Below are 20,878 nucleotides of genomic sequence, written 5' to 3' on the forward strand. Positions count from 1 at the left end.
AAATCTGTGACATTACATCCATTAAATGCAAGAAAAAACCTCAAAATTCCACATTTAAATCTCTCTCACTGCTCAAGGTGACTTTATTTGTCAGTGTCACAAATAACTTGGTTGAGAGTCACAATCCTGAAAATAAGCATCAAATGAAAATATTAAACATTGCCTCTTGGCTTGTGTGTTACCTCAAGACACATTCCTAGTTGTGCCTTTTCTCAGCCTCCTCTCACAGCTGTTAAAAACAGTCTGCGACAGTCATATTTCTGCTGTGTTACACAATGTTTGATGCGTGTTTTCCATTCCATTTTCAAGGTTTGCTGAAAATGTTCTCATCACAAATGAAAAGGAAGAAGGACCCTTTTAACCACACCCTATCAAAAATATCCTGTCAAATATTACAGTTTGAAACTGGAAAGTCAAGGTTGGGCTACATGGCCTTGTGTCGTTGAATAAGCAGGAATCACTAGATGTTTTCATTTTGGGCCACAAACTAAAGGTTTTTCATAGAAAAAAAGAACGTGAGAACATTACTGTAGACCTACAACAGGGCACATATTTTCAAGTCAAATACATTTTGACAAATTACTGTTTACCTACAAACAGAGAGGTAGACGAATGCAAAGAGGTAATTGCATTTCTGTCCAACATATACTGAAATATCATTATCAAATCACAAGTGTGTGCAAAAAGGTAGCCTGTGGTACTGCTCAACACTTTAAACTTAATTGTGGTCCTCACTCATGTAGGAGTAAACTAAAATAAAATGCTCTCCAGCTTATCTCCTTAGCTCTGCCTCACAAACAAGTCCAGACATTTAAGCAAGTCTTGATTTATACACTTTATACACTGTTCTGCTATAATAGATATAATGTCCAGGTGTTTTTATCGTTTTTGAGACTGCCATAGAGGTGTTAACTCAATTGTCTTATATTTAGCATAATTAGCACTATTGTGTCACCAGGCATATTGAGAGGTGACACCACCATGTATGTAATAGGGGGAAAGACTATTGAAACACATCTCAGTATATTGTAGTCCAGTACAACGCCACCTTTAACTTTGGCATCAATACAAAATATGTGATGAAATAAAACCTTTCAAACACTTTTAACAAGAAACTGAACTATAAAACAATACTGCTAATGGATTCACAGAAATGGAAACTTTTAGTGTGATTTAAACCATTTGACCATCTTAAATGCAATGTCAGAATTCCAGCAGCTGGTTGCATGAAAATTAAAAGCTTTTGTTTTAACCCTTGGAAAAACTAGTCAACCTGTGCTAAGATAACCTTAGAGTCCTGATGGCCTTGTAATGACATGCATGTCAGTGATGCACTATGGGGACTTGCAGGGTTTTGCAGACAAAAGGTAACATATTATGATCGTTTGTAAAATGTAACTTGAAGCAAAAGCAGAAATCCTGTGACTGGTGAGATGGGATCAAAATTTCTCTTTCTTGTTGAAACAGCCCAGCATTTTGAATAGGCTGGAGTCCGCTCAAGGTCTTTTTAGGTAGAGCAATGGAAATAGTTAGCCAACAACATGTTATTTTTTAAACCGGCCTGTGGCAACAAGCCTCCTACATAAGATATGTTTTTTTTCCCAATAAAGCAGTTTTTTAATGTTCTATATATGACTCATTATCAGCAATTATATCTGGGTTTGATGTTTAGTTTCATGAATATGTTGGATGTACATTTTTATGTCTCAATGGGACTGAAAACTGAACATCAAAGTATCAATAGGATAACTATAATAACAAACATGTCTTTAGATGCCTGCTGGCAGCATGGTTTAACTGAACAGTATTGGACCAAGAATTGATCCCTGGGGAACGCCACATACAAAGTGAACCTTTACAGATATACAGTTGCTGATAACAGAGAGATCCGTCCCTTCAGGTAGAGTGTAAACTAATTAATGCTGCAGGTAAATAAAAGCATTTAAAAGGATATATTTTTCTCCAATAATAATACTTTGCTCTCGTCTTTGTCCTAATTGCTTTTTGCTATTTTTTTGCGGAGTGAGTCGGAGTCTTCCTCAGACAAAGGATGAGGAAAAGGTGGGTGATCTGATATTCCTCTTGTGGTCCATTCAGTAACAATAATTAGTAATATAGCACAGTTAAACACATCCCTGCTGAGTCTTATGACAGGGAAAAACCCCAAGTCCTCTTAGAAAACACATTATCAGAGTTCAGTATTGTGGGCTAAGCACAGCCTCTTTCAGACAAAGAGTTGGATTTCCTGGATGCCCTTCTTACCCTGGAGGAATTGTTAAGAGCTTTCATATCAGTTGCCATGCAGCCTTGAAACAACAACAACCGCAGCCTTTGTACACTTTTCCTTTTGTGTTCAAATCCGCCACCAATGCCATTACTTCATTAGAGCTGACACACATTTTGTGAAGACCCAAGTCTTTCTCTGCAGCCCACATGCCTCTGTCCATGTCTTGGCCCAGCACAGCTACACATGCCTCTGACAGAGTCCTTTCAACAATTCAAGGGGTCATCCATGCTTGTGTTGCTCCTACTGAGGAGCTCCCTCTGGATTTTTTGGTTTGCTTTCACTCTCTCTATTTCAGCTGATATATACCTTGTTAAAAACAGTGAAACATTTTAGGTCTCTCACAGGGAAGTATTTCTATTCTGTCTTCTGCCCTGCAACCATGTCTTCTCTGTCAGTGGCACAGGAGTGGCAGGCTCTCTCTCTCTATCACTGTCTACTTTACAGATTGCCATTGTAACGTTACCTACCCTCTGCTCATGTCTTCTTAGACAGTGGTGCGAGACTGTTGAGCTTTGTCTCCCCATCCCCCTACTGAAGACCCTAGTAGCCTGTGTGGGAGGATTAATGCTGCTGCTGTCTGTTGTTCCCCGGCTGTGCTGTCTCACTTGCAGGAGACTCGGTGCAAGCCCAGCAAAAAACCCCATTGTGATAATGTACAGAAGTCTGGGTTTTGGCATATGACGTCCTGTCTCACGACCTTTATTAGATGAAGACATAAACAGACACCGTTTCTGGCCTTCATCGACAGGCTGAGCTCATACTCCTGCATTGCAACCAGAACTGTTTGGCTCGGGGGGGAAACAAGACCCACCACACTGACTTTCATGCTGGAAGGATGCAGAGCTTTGCATCTGAGGAACATCGGACCAACCGGTGATCCAAGGGGTCTCATGACAATATTTGCAGAAGAAGTGCATCTTTTCCTCTTGAGGCAGAAAACTCCTTGCCTTCTGCTGACCCTTGACAGTCCACGATCGGAGATATTTGCACAGATGCCACAGTTCTAAAAAAAACAACCTTTCCTTTACTGAGGAGTCTAGCAAAGCTGAAGGTTATCCTAGGATAGCCCCTGGTACATAGTATGATCATTATCACAGGTGGACAGTGCTTGATAATGATGCCCAGACAGAGATAGCTGCTCGAAGCTTGGATTCTGAGAGGAACCAGGTTGGTGCTAACACTGAGGTCCAAGAGGTGCTTTGTAGTATATCATTTTGGTTTCCATGGGTGGTGTGAAGGAAAAAGGAGCCCTGTATTTACTTTCTTGCAGGTGCTACTAGAACAGGCTCTTCCTGTTTCATTTTCTACAAGCGCTCGCAGGTGGAAGTTCCTTTGTCGCTCAGTAAGGAATCAATTGTGGTTCTTCAGCTCCCTCCAAAACAGCTGTTCAAGCCCTTTGGGAAGATTTCTCTCAGTTTATTGTCTCTTTTGTTATCTGGTTAGTTTTGACCCGGCTGAGAGTGACTGTCTTTTGGTCCAGCCAAGCTGAATGCTTTAAGAAAATGGAGTAGTGCTTATAATGGCTTGTGATGTGGAGTGCACAACAATTGGAACTAGATTCTCGGTAAACTTGTGTCCAACAAGAGTCCTGTTCAGCTGCTTGCTGCTTAAAGGGACAGATGGATTTACAGCTCATAAGTCAGTTAAAGGCAAATATAAGATGTCTTGTTTGTCCATCCACCTCCTTGACAATAATTTATTTCCTTACCACAATGCTCATGTCTAACCGTGTCTCCATCATCTTCTTGTTGAAACATTTTTATTACATCTGACACACACCGAGGGAACTCATATTCTGCATTCAGTATCTGGAGAGTTAAGCCTGAAGTAATGTCATAAATAATGTAGCTGACATAATGTATTGAATTTAGGCATACAGAAAAAGAGACTCATGACTAACAATATTTTCTTACCTTTTCAGCTCAGGAGCAGAACTTTGGGGATCAGTTTCTTCACGTGTTCCTTCAAGATGGAAGCCCTGTTGCTGAACTTGGGTGCGGTGGCAGCCATGTTTTAAATGCAGCTGCAGGACGGAACATCAATAATAACAGATGGGTGACGATCACGATCAGGTATGATATGTCTCTCCCATTTTCCTTGTGATAAATATTGCACCATGGACTATATATCGTGATGATATTGTACTGTGAGTTTATGATATTGCTACATTTGTAGTGTTCAGAACTTGTCTTTAAAGAAGAAAGTCAATCAACTTCAACAATCTCGTTCCTACACAGACACTGACATTATATAGAACTAAATTCCAACTTTCTTCCCTCAGTTTTTCAAAAGCCTAAAAATTGAATGGAGAAAATATAAAACATAAAATCAAAAAAGGGATTTTACACAAGGTTGCACGTCATGGTCTCTTTGATAAAGCCCTTGAAAGCTCGTCTGTCCAGTAGCAGTCCACATCAGTGCAGATCACAGAATTGATTCCACGGTAATACACAACTTCTATGAGAGCTCACCACTTCAGACAAATCCCAATCTTTAATGCCCCCAGACCGCACTTGTGTCAAAATGTCAAAGTCACATAAACAAAGAAATCTGTCCAGTGTGCTGGTAGCACACTGACTGGTGCTGGTCTTTGTTTTGGCATAGTGATAACTAAAAGTCAGCTGTCTTCTTCAGAAAATTGAATCAAATCAAATCAAATCAAATCAGTTTTATTTATATAGCCCAAAATCAGTCACATTGCCTCAGTGGGCTTTACAAACTGTACAGCGAACGACATCCTCTGTCCTTTGACCCTCGAGTCGAGTGAGGAAAAACCTCAGAAAGAGCCACCGAGGAGGGATCCCTCTCCCAGGATGGACAGACATGCAATAGATTTTGCATGTACAGAACTGAACAACAAAATCACAATCTACAAATTGCATTGACAGAACATCTGAAAATTATACAGAGATGTTTGGCCTCTTTCTGTACAAGGTCAAACTTATTTGAAAGAAATTTAAATAAATGATTCAATGTCTCTTACCATGTGGGCATCTTATGGATCACTTACAGATGGCTCACGGTGAGATTTAGGATCATTAACCTTTGACATGCACTCTGCTGAGAGAATTGGCCATTTTAGTAAATTGTTGTTGAGCATTTTCCTGTAAGTGCCTGAGATCCTCTAATCTTGACCACATACAGTAGAAAAACCTACACCTGCTGAAAGACTCAGTGATTTTCTTCTTCTCAAAAATTGATGTGATCTGGGATATCAATTTTTTTTGTCTTCCTATTTACTCTTAAACCTGCCCATCTAACTACTCCATGTCAGACTAATTCTGATCATATTGAAACTTCCTGTCCTGATTAGAGACAGAGGTAACTGTGTGTATTCAGCTCAGTCTGACCAATTATCAAACATAACTGCTATTCCTCGTCATCAGACAATCTCAGAACCTGAACCGACCCCGACACAATACTTTTGGCTTTGTTGAGAGAAAGATCACTGGCAAGCAAATCTTTTTCAATCAGCGATTTTGTTACAGGATATAAACTTGAGGTTATGTTTTTGAAACATGGCTGGATGAAAACAACAGAACAACAGATCAGCAGCTCTTATTGAATCAGTGCCCCCGAACTTCAATTTTTTAGATGTAATTAGAGTGGGTAGAAGAGGCGGTGGATAAGCCATTATATTCAAGGCTGTGTTTATGTGCAAACAGTTGTCTTTTGGTACATACGACTCCTTTGAAAATCTAGCTGTTGCACTAAATAGGAGTGGTAAAACTACTTTACTGAATACCCATAGGCCTCGGAAATATTCAGCTACATTACTTTTGCTGTTGATGCTGTTTTGAGCACTGAATTTGACCGTGTACTCATTGCTGGTGATTTCAGTATTCACATTGATAATCCAGATCACAGGAATGCACAAGAGATCTCCATGATCTTTGAAAATGTTGGTCTCCTGCAGCTTGTAAAAGAGCCTACTCACAACAGAGGCCATACACTGGACCTAGTTGTCTCCTGGGGTCTTGATATATCCGGCGGTATGGTATTTGATGCTGCCTTATCTGATAATTTCTATGTTTCATTTCATTTGACTAGCATAGTAGAGACAGGCGCTAGGGCTGAAACAATCAAATAATGATACATTAACGAATTCAGCAGCACGATATTCTCTCATGCAATCCTACGTGACACCTTCCTCTCCGTCTACTTCAGTCGACGTTCTTCTCAACAATTTTAACTGTAAAACCTTGAAGGTCATTGACAAAATTGCACCAGCTATGGTGAAAGTTTTCCTGTCAAGCAAAAGGCGCCGTGGAGAAATGCCCCACAGACCAATATTCAGAAAACAATCTGTAGAAAAGCTGAACGAAAGTGGCAGAAAACTAAACTGTCTCTCTAAAGACTGTCTACATAAATACGTTTCAGTGTTAAAAAATATGAGATAATCTGTCATATCCGACCATGTTTCCAGTCTGGATTTAGGCCTCACCACAGTACTGAGACTGCTCTTCTCAATGTTCTCAACGACATTCTCCTCGCCATAGATACCAGTAAAGTCTTGGTCCTCATCTTGCTCAACCTAACTGCTGCATTCGATACAGTTGACCACAACATACTTATTGACAGACTTGAAGACTGGTTTGGTCTCTCGAATGTGGTCCTGGATTGGTTTAGGTCCTACCTTCAGGACAGAGACTGTTTTGTGTCAGTTGGTGGCTACACGTCAGAGCTTCTCCCAATAACATGTGGAGTCCCGCAGGGGTCAATTCTTGGACCCCTCTTCAACCTTTACATACGTTAGTAGTATGTATTAGTTGAATTTTTTTTAAAATTCACTGTTTCTTATATGTATGCAGATAACTATTGTTGCAGCATTGTTACCTTGTTGGATTGAGTCTGAATAAGGTGTGTAAGGTTGAGGTTGTTGTATCTAAGCATAAGTGGAGACTTGAGCTAATTGAGAGTCCTGCTACAGAGTGCTTCTTTTGCTGAGAATAATTTTACATTTTGTGACAAAGATGTTTTTTTAATCATTAAAAAAACCTTAGCTCCAAGCTTAGAAACACGACTTGCAATTTATTTCCTCTTAAGAAACCTTCAGATTAAATGCATAAAATGATCAAATAATAACGAAGGAATAACCAAGTATTTAAATGCTTCTATGCTGATCCTCAGTAACATGGTGTACAGTCCTTGAACTGCATCTCAGCATCTCAGCTGGAGTCAGATGGTAGTAGTTAGATAATAATGTAATAATCAAAAGCAATTACTTCTGCCAACTTCCCACACTTGTCACTAGATTTAGCACTGTATTTTTCGACACCTCCTCGGGTGCAGTTATTTCTTAAAAAGCCACAAGCAACGAACGTAGCCACTCTTTTGGATTATCAGCGAAAACACAGTTCACTCAGAAGCATTTGGCAACAGATTCGGTAACAAATGTTGAACCTGAGCCACATGCATTTGCACTACTCGCTCGCCTAATCCAAATAGGTGTGATCACAATGCTTCCTCATGCACAGCTGATCTTCTGTCTCCGTAGTGCACACACAGGCTTCCAGCTCAGGCACCGTGGGGCAGAGTGAGCCGGGGGGGAGAAATGAGAGGGGGCCCTGCTGTTGAGCTGTGCCTCTATTTATTCTTGATCGCTTCAGCAATTTTATTCATATGCAAATGAGTGTGTGACATCATCTAGTCATGTTTAAGCAGTGAATACCTTTCCTTGGATGATAGTTGGCAACACTGAATACAGCTGCTTCAGCTCACTGTCAGCATGTGTGCAGTGCAGGGCAGTGGTTGTATTTAACTGTTAGTAATCCCAGTTTCAAACAGGGGAAATACAAATTGCCAAATTTCTCTGCAGCACGGAATCATCTCCTTCTTTTTCTGTAATGTTTTACCTCTTTCACCACTCATAAAAATTCCTATTCTTATCTGGAACACAAGTCTGAAAACGTTTGCTTGTTGCTTTCATACAGTGACATCGCCTTGACTCGCTCATATGATACACATAGATGACTGACTTTTGCCCTGATGCACAATTGTTAACATGAAAAAAGTGATATGACACCTCAGTTAAACATACAGCACCGTACTATGACAAACAGTGGTGCCTCAATTTCTTGGTGTTTATCCACGCTGGGCTGTTATGCACTGTAGTTTTGATAATGACATAATTGCCGCCACAAGTGGTTCTGATGATGAGCACAAAACAACACATTAAACAATGTTGAGTGTTTATTTATATGACGTTAAAAGCCCTCTAGTGGGTGGTCTACACAGCCGTTGCTCCAGCTCAAACAGTTACAGCATCAACACCATTAAGGTAATAAATGTCAATAAATCAGAAAATATAAATTCCAAAACTCCACAGAATTAAACGCTGTGGAGGAAATTCAGGTTGCCTTGACCCATCCCTATTTGCAGTTCCGTCAAAGCCACTTACAACACGCCATCTTGCTCGTCATCAACCAACAAATGGATGAAAGGCATTCAGAATATTTCATCAAGAATGTAGCAGCCTGTTCTGACAGTAAACGTAATTGAATGAATCACGTTTTTTCCTTTTTGCGTAGCAGCTTTGTAGAGAAAGACTGAACTAATTTGATCAAATCCTGAAATACCTGAAACCTTTGTAGACCTTTCTTTAAAAATAATTGAAAAGAACATTGATTTGTTTTTACTTCACACTCTGCTTAAAACAACTGTGTAGAAACAGCATGTTTCTATAGAGAAACATAGAGGAATGTAGGATATTATCCCCTATGTAGATAAGCATGCTAACAATAATTATTTACTGATGCTAATGGTGTTACGGTGCGTTGTGTTTTTTAGGACAGGCAGACTGACAGTAGATGTGAAACACTCAAGACATTACACATAACAGTGACTTTAAAGGCGCAATATGTGTAATGTGCTGCTAACTATAGCTGACCTTAGCTAGTTAGCTCAGTTAGCCATGCAGCTAGCTGTTTAGACTGGGAGCTTATTGTCCAGGGGAGGACACACCGCTAGCACAGGAGCTTTGGACCAGGACTGGCTGGGTAGCTGATTAGCATGCTGACTTCTGAAGGTATCTTAGCAACACGAGACATCCTGTAGACATAATCATAATGTCAACACTGCTGTTGATTCACACTGCAGTTGGGTTTTGAATGTTTTCGACTAAGATTCTTAAGTATTGCCTGTTTAAAGTATGTTTTCTGTTGCTGGAAATATTTGATCAAATTATTTTGCAATTAAATCCACAGCCCATCTGTAACACTTTGACATTGGCTGTAAAGTTGGCAAGACTAAAGGCCACAACTGTGCTGCTGTCTAATTTCACAAAGGGGAGTGTGCAGGGGGGGAGGCTGTGTCATTTTTCATTAGGTAGGACATGTTTGTTGTTGGCTTGTTTTTTGTTGTTGTTTTTTTTCATGTCGGTGAGTTTTCCTTGGGGGATGTTCGGAGCAATACTGCCACGATTAAAGTTCCAGAGTGGCAGACTCCAAATGCTCCCCCGGTCATTTGTGAAGGTGTTGACATTATTGGTTGAATCCCGTCGTGCTTAGCATTCACTGTTTGGAGCCATTTTCATTCACGCACAGTCAAAGATTAACAAGGATGACACACAGCAATTCTGCGGCATCACATTTCTTCCCTTGTCACAGGTGAACTCAGAGTCCCTGGCAGATACGATTATTCAAATTTATGCTACTTTTGTGGGTACTTTTTTTTTCTCTTCTTCAGTCAAAGGAATGGAAGTAGTGTCTCAAGTATGGTTCTGACTTACGGGGAATATTCTTTTTTATGACAGAGGATTTTGTGTCTGGCATCTCACGGGTTTTGATGTTCATGCTGACGTCTTTGTAGACTGTCATATGATTTCTGCTTAAAATGCACTAGATACTTTGTGTCTGTAGGAGTTGTGCATCAATGCCTGGCCATTACATCTGCAATTTTCTTGCAGTTTTCTGAACTTCTTTGTTGGAATCTGGTAAAATGGCAATGTAATGCTTGAAGGACACAAAATACCTTACCTATATGCCTATTTGGTGATTTGAAAGTATTGTTGCATGTCTTTTCATAATTCTCTTAAATTGCTTCTGTAAAACTGTAAAATTTTATTCTTAATGCAACTTTTTGCTGAATGATTTTTTTTTCCTGTACATCAGGAGCATTATGGTTTCAGCGTCTTGCTTGAGGAGACATTGGAATGTGGACAGGGTGAGCCAGGGATCAATCCACAAACTAATGGATGATTGATGAAGCACAAGCAGATAAGTTTGTAGCGCGGGCTTTTCTGTTGAGAATTTTATTTTGTGGCCCGATCTGAGATCACCCCATTTACGTCATCACAGTTTTATTTTCGCAGCTCCTCCAGAGCCACAGAAGACGTTGGACAAACATTTTTACAGGCTGAGTAGAACTCCCTGCGACAAGTAGGCTGTACCACCCCAGGTCTTTCTGCATATTTGTAAATGTCCTTATGAAGCACAATTACTGTAGGCTTAAGTAGAAATTCAGTGTTCCAGAATAAAAACCATCACAGATTTCTGTCAGTCCTGCCGTTCCTCTCCTACGGTGGAATCTGTCTCTTTAAAAGGTTTGTAACTGATGTTTTCTCCATCGGTTACACATTTCTGAATCACCCGGCCCCCTCTGCCTCAAGTCTCATATGTCCCGAAGCAATGATGTGTTGTTGCTTCAAAAGTCCACACACAACACAGCGCAGCACATCTAAAATATTGAAACCACTGTGCTGTGGGTAATGCATTAATAAATTAGTGATATGTTGCTGCCACTGTTGCTTTTCACTTCAATCCAATGAAACATATTTTTGCTTAAATTTCAGTGATCAGTTATTGAACTAGTGGAAATTCTAGTATTTGCATCACACATTGGATCCTGACAGTTGCCTGGAGGAGAACGAGCGTTTGGTCGCGTTTGTGAGTGTGTAATCGCAATTTATTAAAGCCCTATTTTATTGCTGCTCAGTGTTATACCACGATTGACTGCCACCCAACAATACAAATTCAGTTATTATCTACTCACCCCCATGCTGATGGAAAGTTGGGTGTTGTTTTGTAGTACATGAAACATTTCTGGAGCTTCACAACAAAACAGTGCTGCAGCATTCACCTTAACAACTGAAGTAGACGGAGAAACAGAAAAACAGAAACAGAAAATATGAAAAAAATCTATATCATCTATAACATCTAGCTACATCAGTAGCTCCAGAAATGTTTTGTGGACTATGAAACCTGACTTTTCATTGACATGGGGGTGAGTAGATAATGATTGCATTTTCATTTTTGGGCGAAGTTATTTGTTGACGCTCTGATAGGGGCTGCAGGTGATCAACAACTATTTCAGTTTGAAATCTTGTTTCTGCTACAGACAACATATTTTGCCATCAAGTGAATGTTGGTGTATTCTTTTTTTTTGGCATTTTTACTTTGAAATGGATATTTACACATCACTGGTGTTTTGGATCCTGCATATTGTCTCCTCTTCATTCGATAACTGTCATGCACATGCTTGCACCCAGCCTGCCCTGCACTCCCTGCTTCCCACACATACTGTATGTCCTCAGACACACCTGCTGGAGATCTGCACTCCGCTGAGTGCACTCTTTCAGTTTCATGACTCTTTAAAAGCTTATATTTAATAGTCTATTCACTGACCATTGATGTAAAAATGCACATGTGAAATGTTGCCTAGCAACAGTTGCTGTAAGAAGGAGAAACGAAGTAATAGCTGTCGGAAGAAATGCTGAAAAGAATTAAAACTAGAGGGGAAAATTTATGAGCTCTTTCAATGAATATCACTGGACCTGAAGAAAAGTTTAAGAGTTTAAGTTGTGTCCAGGTCCAAAACACCTGTTCACATCTGTAACTCGCCTAACCTGCTAATAAAGAACTAAGAGGGCTGTTTAGTGTCCATCGATCTGCTCTGCATTTTTGTACACATTGGTATGTGTGCAGGGTTATAGGTAACTCAAAAGTAAAATAATCGCTGCTGTAATTAGTGTTTAACTGAGTAATGGATGAAGTAATCCCCTTGCAATTTGCAAGAGTAATTAGTAAACAGCCATCGATTACTTTTTCAGAACCAACAGAGGACGGAGCCAGGATGGGCTCCGTCCTCACTGGGTTCTAATCGCTTGAAGAGTTACGAAGGAAGCAACATTTCTTTGGAGACGTGCCATGCCATATGTGCACGTGGGTGAGAGTGAGCTCTTAATGTGAAGCGTTTCTTTTTTAAATCCATATCTTCCTGACACAATGCCAAATCTGAGGTAGCGTATGTTCCATCAATCGCAAAGTGTTCAGTGTTGTATTGACAAGTACCCCCATAAAAGATTCATTGAAGAAGCAACCAGCCGCCCTGCCTGCTTACTGGGAATATCCTTTGTGAAGCCCCACAATGCCAAGAGGCTCGCTGTGTGCTGTCTAATTGTATTGCTGGCGATATAATGATAGAACACAGGCTACCCAAATTAATTGAGGCTTGCCAGTCACAGCACAAATTATGCAGCAAATGCTGCAGTGCTGCGTGTGAGGAAGTCACTGCACCAGAGCCAGAGCAGGCATTACAGTCAATGTAGGGGTAGATTAATGTCTGATACAGGGCTCGCTGCACTTAAGGAAAAACCAACAAATACATCCCTCCTTACATCTTGTGCAGTAGGTGTGAATATGCCTTCACATATTAAACATACAGTAAGGGGTGTTATTTCTCTCTTTTCAGTCACATCTGACGTGTAGCTCTGTTGCCTGTCGTGCCAAAAAGAGAGTAACAGGTGGTCCTCACTCGTCTTCCTCATATATGTGATATGATTGACCCATTTACTGTCTGCTCGCAGGTATGAAACACTGCTGAGGATTGTCTCTAGGTGCAGAACTAATAGACTCTTGACTTTCAATCACTAAAAGACTCGCAAATTATAAATTCACCACTAACTTATTCCACATTAGCTTTTTGTAACAATCAAAAATATGATGAGAATAATAAGACACAAAAGAAAATACACATTCCCTATCAGCTAGAGAGAAAACTGTTGCAAGGGCACCGGTGCAGTGCATGATGTTTTACTGCCATCTGTTGCCAATACTTTCAGATGTTTTATGCAATAGTAATATTTTAATGATGATCTTCCCTCATTATTAATTTTCTTGCAGGGGGACTGTGAAGGAGGCACGTTCAAAGTAGGATTGTAAAGACAAGCACCCACCATCAGGTTGAACAAATACCTTTGCGTAAAGGTGCTGTGCTGAAAAATAATTTGCAAGCCCCCTCAGCATTTGAAGGCAATATTTCAGTGAAAGTTGCGGCGATGCGGTTGCACTGAATTAGTCACACACAAGACACAATCTAAATGAGCATGTTAGAGATGACAAATCACTTATGATTAGCACATTAGCCAGATGAAGAAATGCATAAATGATGATGGAGTAAGTAGAAATGATCACAGCCATATTGTGGTTCTGTGTGTGTGTGTGTGTGTGTGTGTGTGTGTGTGTGTGTGTGTGTGTGTGTGTGTGTGTGTGTGTGTGTGTGTGTGTGTGTGTGTGTGTGTGTGTGTGTGTGTGTGTGTGTGTGTGTGTGTGTGGAGGAAATGAAATATTCATACGTTTTTGTTTGTTTTCCTCAAGTTGGGAATTTGCTCTTGTTGGTCCTGTGAGACCCGGCGCTGAATGGTGCACAGGGAGCCCAATAAGAAATTACATCGCGCTTCATCTCAGCATTAGACAAACCCGGCCTCTTTCTTCCTTCTGATTCGCTCATATGTTTGTTTGTGTAATGTAATCCATTGTGGTTTTGAGCTTGTTTGTATGTCTGTCTGTGTGTGTGTGTAGTAATGGTGATGTGGAGCTGTGGGGCGTATTCCTCACTATCTAGCTACTAGACCAAGTAAAGAAGTCATAGTCATCTTTATAAATAGTCATTTCTGCCTCAGAGCAAGACCAATGTAAATTAGCCCGGTGGAGCATTCAATGCGCTCACGAGAGCTCATCAAGTAACATCATCCTGTTTGCTTAGTGAGCATGCTCTCCCTGTCTCAAAGGACAGCCTCTGCAACATTAGCAGGCCAAATCAAAAGCTACTATTGTAAGCACCAAAAAACTGTATTTCTCTCCCTGCAAGAGGGATTTTTGTAACAGTGTTGTGATGCTTCATGCCTCAACAACAATTGCAATGTTGGATTATATCAGTCCTTTCATCAGCATCGTGCTGCAATCGAGGGACTTGAAAATAAACAATGTGGCTGTGCAGTTTATTTTAGAAATGACCTCTGAAACACACCCCGAGGATGGGGATGGATGTCTTCTCTGGACATTAGATTGTATTGCACATAAATGTCTCATAATCCATCATTCATATATGTGTGTGTGTGTGTGTGTGTGTGTGTGTGTGTGTGTGTGTGTGTGTGTGTGTGTGTGTGTGTGTGTGTGTGAGAGAGAGAGAGAGAGAGAGAGAGTACAAAACAGAGCTCTGGTGATTTACATACCTGTAATTAGTCCTACCTGAAGTTGTAGGCATGTGATTGCCTCAGGGAGGCGTCCTGGAAGGCTGTTTCAAATTAGCAGGAGGGCGATTGCCCTGATTGTTTCCATCTGGCCATTGAAGCAGACATTTGAGTGTTTTTACCTCATCAACATCAGTGCGATCGCAAACAATAGGTGATTTCATTTTTATAATTAATTAATCCTGAATGACATAATGAGCACTCATGCTAATATTTGTGTAGGCAGATTTGTTTGCTATTGTTGTTTTTGTTATTATTATTATTATTATTATTATTATTATTATTATTATTGTTGTTGTTATAATGTGTTTGTTTGAACTAGTTACACAAATCATGTACTGTGCTAATTCAGTCATTATATCCTTATCCTTCTCGGCCCCATGCTGCTCCACAAAACATTTCTGTAGCTTCATAGCCAAAAGGCGGTGCACCTAAACAACTGAAATAGACTTGTTATAAGAAATGGAAACAAATAACAAAAAAAAATGCTCCATCTGGCATAACCCAATTCTTTTGAAGTGCTGAGATCCCAAATTAATTTGAAAAGACGTTATTTCCATCCATTTTTAAAGCCATAATCTCCACTCTAGCTGTTAAGCTAAAAATGTTAGCATGCATCCCGTCCCCATCTACTTCAGTTGTTTCGGAGAATTCTGCAACGATGTTTTGCTGTTTAGATGCAGAAATGTTTGTGGACTGCATAAATTCACCCAACTTTCCATCAGCAGGGGGGTGAGCATAAAATGAGAGAATTTTCGTTTTTGGGTGAATTTATCCTTTAACCATGTTGCAACTGGTCTGGACTGTCTCGGTGTCTATGGTTTATCTCTATGGTATTTAGAGCCATTATTATGTGAATTTCATATCTGCTTAAAGAATATCACTGCAGCACAGAGCCGAACCCTATTTCTGGACTTATTATTTAAATCCAGCTGTGGAAGCTGTTCTCTATTTTTGTTGTCTCTCCTGGGTTTTGGGGCGTTAGCGCAGGATACAAATGCACCATTGCTTCCAACCCAATCTACCAATGCACAAAGCCTCCCAGAAAATATGCATAAGAACTCATGGATTGTCAGTTTATAGTATAGTCTCAATGGTCGCATTAGCAGCTCCACTACTGTGACTGCTCTGTCTTTCTCGCCATCACAATGTTTTTCATGCTTTGCTGGATTTATAGTGAGTATCAGATATCGCAGCCTTTCTAACTGACCCCGGCGTCTCTCTGTTCTCTCTCTCAACAGATACAATCTGCCTGTCGGCAAACAAGGAGGGTCATGTATGATTGAAATAGCTGCAGATAATGGCACAGCTCGACGTCTGGAGGAGTACGTGTCACACCCCGTGTCGGAGGTAACCTGACCTGCCTGCAGTCAAATCAACCCTTTGTGCAGCCGTTTTCTTAAATTAGCATTTCTAACTCATTATCGTGTCTTTTTTATCTCCTTCTCCTTAGACATATTAAAATGTTAATTAAAGCAGTACAATTTGGCATGCATGACTTCAGCATCCACGAGTAAACAATCAAAGGAAATGCATCAGATATCTTCCATTCACTTGTTTTCATGGAGATCCATAACAACTAGTTATACACTGCTCTGTTCATGAATGCCAATGAGTTTGAAATGTGCAAAGCCATCAGTGTTTTATCTTATTCTGAGAAGTGTATTTGTGAATCTGTTCACTTATGTAAGTGCAACAATGGTATCTCTAACTTTTCTGGAATCAGGTGGATTTGAGGCTTAACCTAGTCGTGCAATATTGTTCTTTTCAGTGTCAATTAAGTGGGCGTTCAGACTGAAAAAAAACAATTCAAGGGTCTGCGTTGGTGGGATGTTGCTTCAGGAGCTTGTGAGACATGAAATAAAGCCAGTGACATGAAAATAATCCAGGAATTCCATTTTCGAATAATAGGTCTTTCAGTCTGAAGGTTTAACACGGCACAGCAGTTAATAACGTGAGGAAGAAAGTTATCACGACCGCAGTCATTTTGTCTTTCATCGCCAAGATCGCGAGGTAAACACTAATTAATGTGGCGTTCATGTAACAAAGTACTAACAGGAGTGTGCGCTTGCACATATTTGATTAGCCACCATGGATGAGGCGTTCCAGTAAAAGCTGATCCGGGTTAAACTTGACATTATATTTCTGGAGCTCCCTGCTTTGGCCCTGCCATTGTACAACAACCCCAAGCTCATTATTACGTTCTTACTTACTTCAGTGCCTCTGTTGATTAGATAGTTTCTGACTGAAATCTTAATGATGCCTTTTGTCTCTAGACTGCTTATATTAAGACATGTTTTGTTAACACTTTATAATAACCATTAATTGACGGTAAATTAAGAGTTAATTAAACATTAGTTAATGGTCATTTCACTGTTAACAAACATTGAATTCTTTAAAAAACATTTATTAAGCAATTGTTTTTGTAAATTTGCAGCTGATGTTTATATTACTGTAAGTGGTTAAAAAATGCTGTGTAGCTCATCTATAAACATTATTTACTATTATAAAGTTGCATAAATGTTTATAGACATTTACAGTTGCTTAATAAATCGTTAATAAATCGTTTCATGAGTAGACTAGGGTGGGGTCTATTGAGTGCCATTGTAGTATTTGTATTGTTACTGATGCCATCAACCAGATATATCAGCACTAGTATCAGTGGAATTTAAAGGATACTGTAAGTTTGTTGATTAGTATGTGCCAAAAGCACTAAGCTGCTGCCTGTAGATATACAGCTAATTTATGGATTGTGTGACTTTTCAATGTATTTGTTTGTGCCTTTCATCACTTATAAGACCCATGACAGCGCCATCATGAGAAGAATAACCATATGCTTTTAAAGCCGGCCTAACATGTTGTGTTTAAGTAGCAGCAGTTGCTTTATGAATGAAGAACAGGCGCTCCCATTAAAAACAAGCACACCTGTTACATTATTTGCCGAGATGATCACACTTGGCGAATAATGTCCTTAATGGCAGGCGGGTAAGTAGCACCAAGCTAGTTTTCACTTGTTAATCACAGGCTGGTCTTTTCACTCTGCCTCATTAATTTGATTAACAACACCTATATTTGTTATTAAATTAATAATTTTGTTTTTCACTTTCAAAGACGCAGAGAGGGGCTCAACCTTCCCACAGGCTCAACCTGCCTCCCTCTCCCTCAACGTGATTTATGGTCTTCTAATTTGAGATGCCAAGATGTTTCTTTTTTTTTTTTTTTTTTTTTCTCGGTAACACATTCATTACGCAGGTATCTTTGCTGTGGTTATTTTGCATGTTGGTTGCCAGTGACCATTTGCCAACTTTTAGGAAAGAATAATCTATTAATGAGATTAAAAGATACAGTGGATGAATGTGTTTTGATTCGAGTTAGCGCTGAGATTAAACAAAATGAGATTTGTACACAGATTACACAAAGGATTGTGTTTACTGGCGTGCAACAGTTGGGCTTTGAGCCTATTTAAGGGGGTACTGGGTAGTTTTGGAGAAGAAATTCAATCTCAGAATTTACAATATTAATTAGGTAATAAAACAAACTTAGACGTATTGATTTTTTCCATAATTGAATGACCAAGCTGTTCTCAGAGGAAAATAAGGTCCCAGAACATTGTTTGATGCTAGAAAGGTGGCAGGGTCCGCCACATATAAACAAAGTAAAACAGAATGCAGTTGTGTTGTCCTTTAAGGTCAGTTTGTTTATTCAGCCATGAAAACAAAGAGAGTTTGTTTTTTTAGCTTTATAGGCATAAAACAAATCTGTCAAAGAAGATCTTTCTATTCTGACTAAAATTTAAGCCACAAACAAGTACAACAGTAAAAGAAGCCACCAGCATGCTATTATGTAAAGTTCTCATTGTAGCCTGCTGTGTACGGTTGTCAAGGGTTGTCTGAAGTACAGACTGTAAAACCCTTTGAGGCAAATTGAGTGAGTGATTTTAGGCTACATGAATAAAGTTGATGTGACTCGACATTGTGAACTCACAGAGGAGCTGAGATGGGTTGAAACCAACACTCCACACACACATGCCCCAGCTGTAGACCTCGGAGAGATCATGAAGTTAGCTGCTGACTGTTTCCAATCTTGACTGCTGCGTCTCATCAGGCAGTTTAGCAGATGTCAGCGCGGCACTGTTCACAAATTCTACCGAAATGAAGTAGTGTTTGTTGAATTCAAACAGAGTGCGGACAATTAAAATGTTTGGACAGATTTTTGTGTGCATGTGCGACGGAAATAGATGCACCCTGGAGCCCTCTGAGTGATAAACAAGTCATAGCCACTATTACCTTTGGCAGGTTAGACTGGAAGCCAATACAAAGAAGAGAGAGGAGATTTTTTTGAACATATTTGTTGATTCCTGCCAGAGTGAGGGTGCAAGACCCACGAGTTTGAATTTGAAAGTCTTTCTGCTTCATTTTTAACTAAGGTCACGTTCAAATAGTAAGCTTCTAGTACTGAAATATGACTCGCATCACAGCCGTTTGTTGTTGCGGATGTTATGTTCTATCAGTGTGACCAGCTTCCTTATCTAAACTTGCCCACATGTGCTTCAGAACACTATCTAGAAATATAATAATGAAATGGAGACAGCATTGACTGCCTTCAAATAGACCTCAGGAATCAGCATATGGTACTCGTGAACCCACTCTGTGAGTCCACTTACATCAGTCATGAATATTGCATCAGTGGGTCTTTCAAATGGACTCTTCTCATAAACATGGTAAACACACTTGAAGGCATCATAAAGTCGCTCCATATCAGCCCATCGTCCTCATGCAGCTCCAGTGGCTCATAGCTGGTGGTATCACATAAAATACAGTTTAGCTCATTGTAAAAGTATCCAGCCACGGCCGCTTTATTTTATTTGAGTCTTCGGGTTTGTTAAAGGTACTTTTTAAGGTCTCTTAACTTTGCGGAGACGTTACATACACGTTCCCGTCAACCCTGTCATGCGTGGCTTTTCAGGAGCTTTCAAGTGTGCAGCGGTTATGTGATTTAAAGCCAGCTTCCATACAATTATGTGGTGTAACACCTCATGATCCCAACACTTAACACCTCCACTGCAGCTGTTCAACACCTTTACTGGAGCGCCAGCCCCCAGTCATGATGAATGTCACATTTGAGGGACGTCAGAGCCGTATAAATTATGATGCGACTGCTAGGATTTCATACTGTAACCTCTGATGTGAGATTGAAAATGTGAAGTTAGACGTCAGATCAGTGTAATTTTAGATGTTCACAATCATGTCATTGCTTTGTTCTTTAGGAAGGATATTTATCCTGTGTTGTGTTTACAAATGAATTTGGATATCATCAGCATAGCTTGAAAATTTACGTAAAAGAAGCATGTTAAGAACTGAGACTGCGAGAGCCAAATATAGTGAGTAAGATGTTTTGTAAGGAATGAGTTACTTTACAATATTAATGTCTGTGTAGAGTAATGCATTACTGATTACAACACTTTTGTGCTACTTTCACGAAAATAAGTGCAGAAGTATGGCCAGGCATTATAAAATGGAAGAGAGTAATATTATTTCATAGCGGCTAATCAAAGCACAGAGAAGCAAGTTTATTGCAGTTCATTACTCTTTCTCACTGGAGAGAGTTTCTTCCCTATACAAAGTTTGCACTTGACTATTGCGCTTGTGTCCTTTTCTGTGATAAACTCAAAGTAATGGAAGTATGTCTCCAGACTAGTCTGACTGCAGCCATTCTGGACTATTCTTACTCAGGGGACATATTTCTGGTGGCGCAGTGGCAGAAGTATTGTGTTGTGGATAATTCTTAATTTCAGTTGGTAACACATTACTGGAGTAACTGTAATAGTATTACCGAAATCCTATTTCACATTTTATTACTCCATTACTGCTTAAAGTAATATAATACTGTAATGCTTACCCCCAACACTGATTTTTAATCAACTTATTTTAATGACACGTATCATAATCTAAAGGGAAGACGTTTATCTGTATACCAGGGCTATCCAATTACGACATCAGTTGAGCCAGATTTTAAATGTTCAAATGAAACATTTTCAGCATTTAAAATCTTCTTTTTAAACTTCTGGTGATGATGAATTAAAAAAAAAATAACAATGTTAATATATGGCAGCTTACAGTATA

The 20,878-nt window shown here is 39.7% G+C and overlaps 1 protein-coding gene across 1 annotated transcript in view; it reads left to right on the top strand.

Moving 5' to 3' along the window:
• Positions 1-20,878, top strand: part of eys (eyes shut homolog) — a 181,584-nt gene that overhangs the window by 133,016 nt on the left and 27,690 nt on the right. The window contains exons 41-42 of the mRNA XM_084376077.1: positions 4,209-4,359; positions 15,998-16,106. Of these exons, the coding sequence (XP_084232203.1) occupies positions 4,209-4,359; positions 15,998-16,106 (260 nt within the window). The remainder of the gene's footprint in view (positions 1-4,208; positions 4,360-15,997; positions 16,107-20,878) is intronic.

The sequence above is a fragment of the Pagrus pagrus genome (genome assembly GCF_965226575.1).
Source record: "Pagrus pagrus genome assembly, chromosome: 15".
In the NCBI taxonomy this organism is placed as follows: domain Eukaryota; kingdom Metazoa; phylum Chordata; class Actinopteri; order Spariformes; family Sparidae; genus Pagrus; species Pagrus pagrus.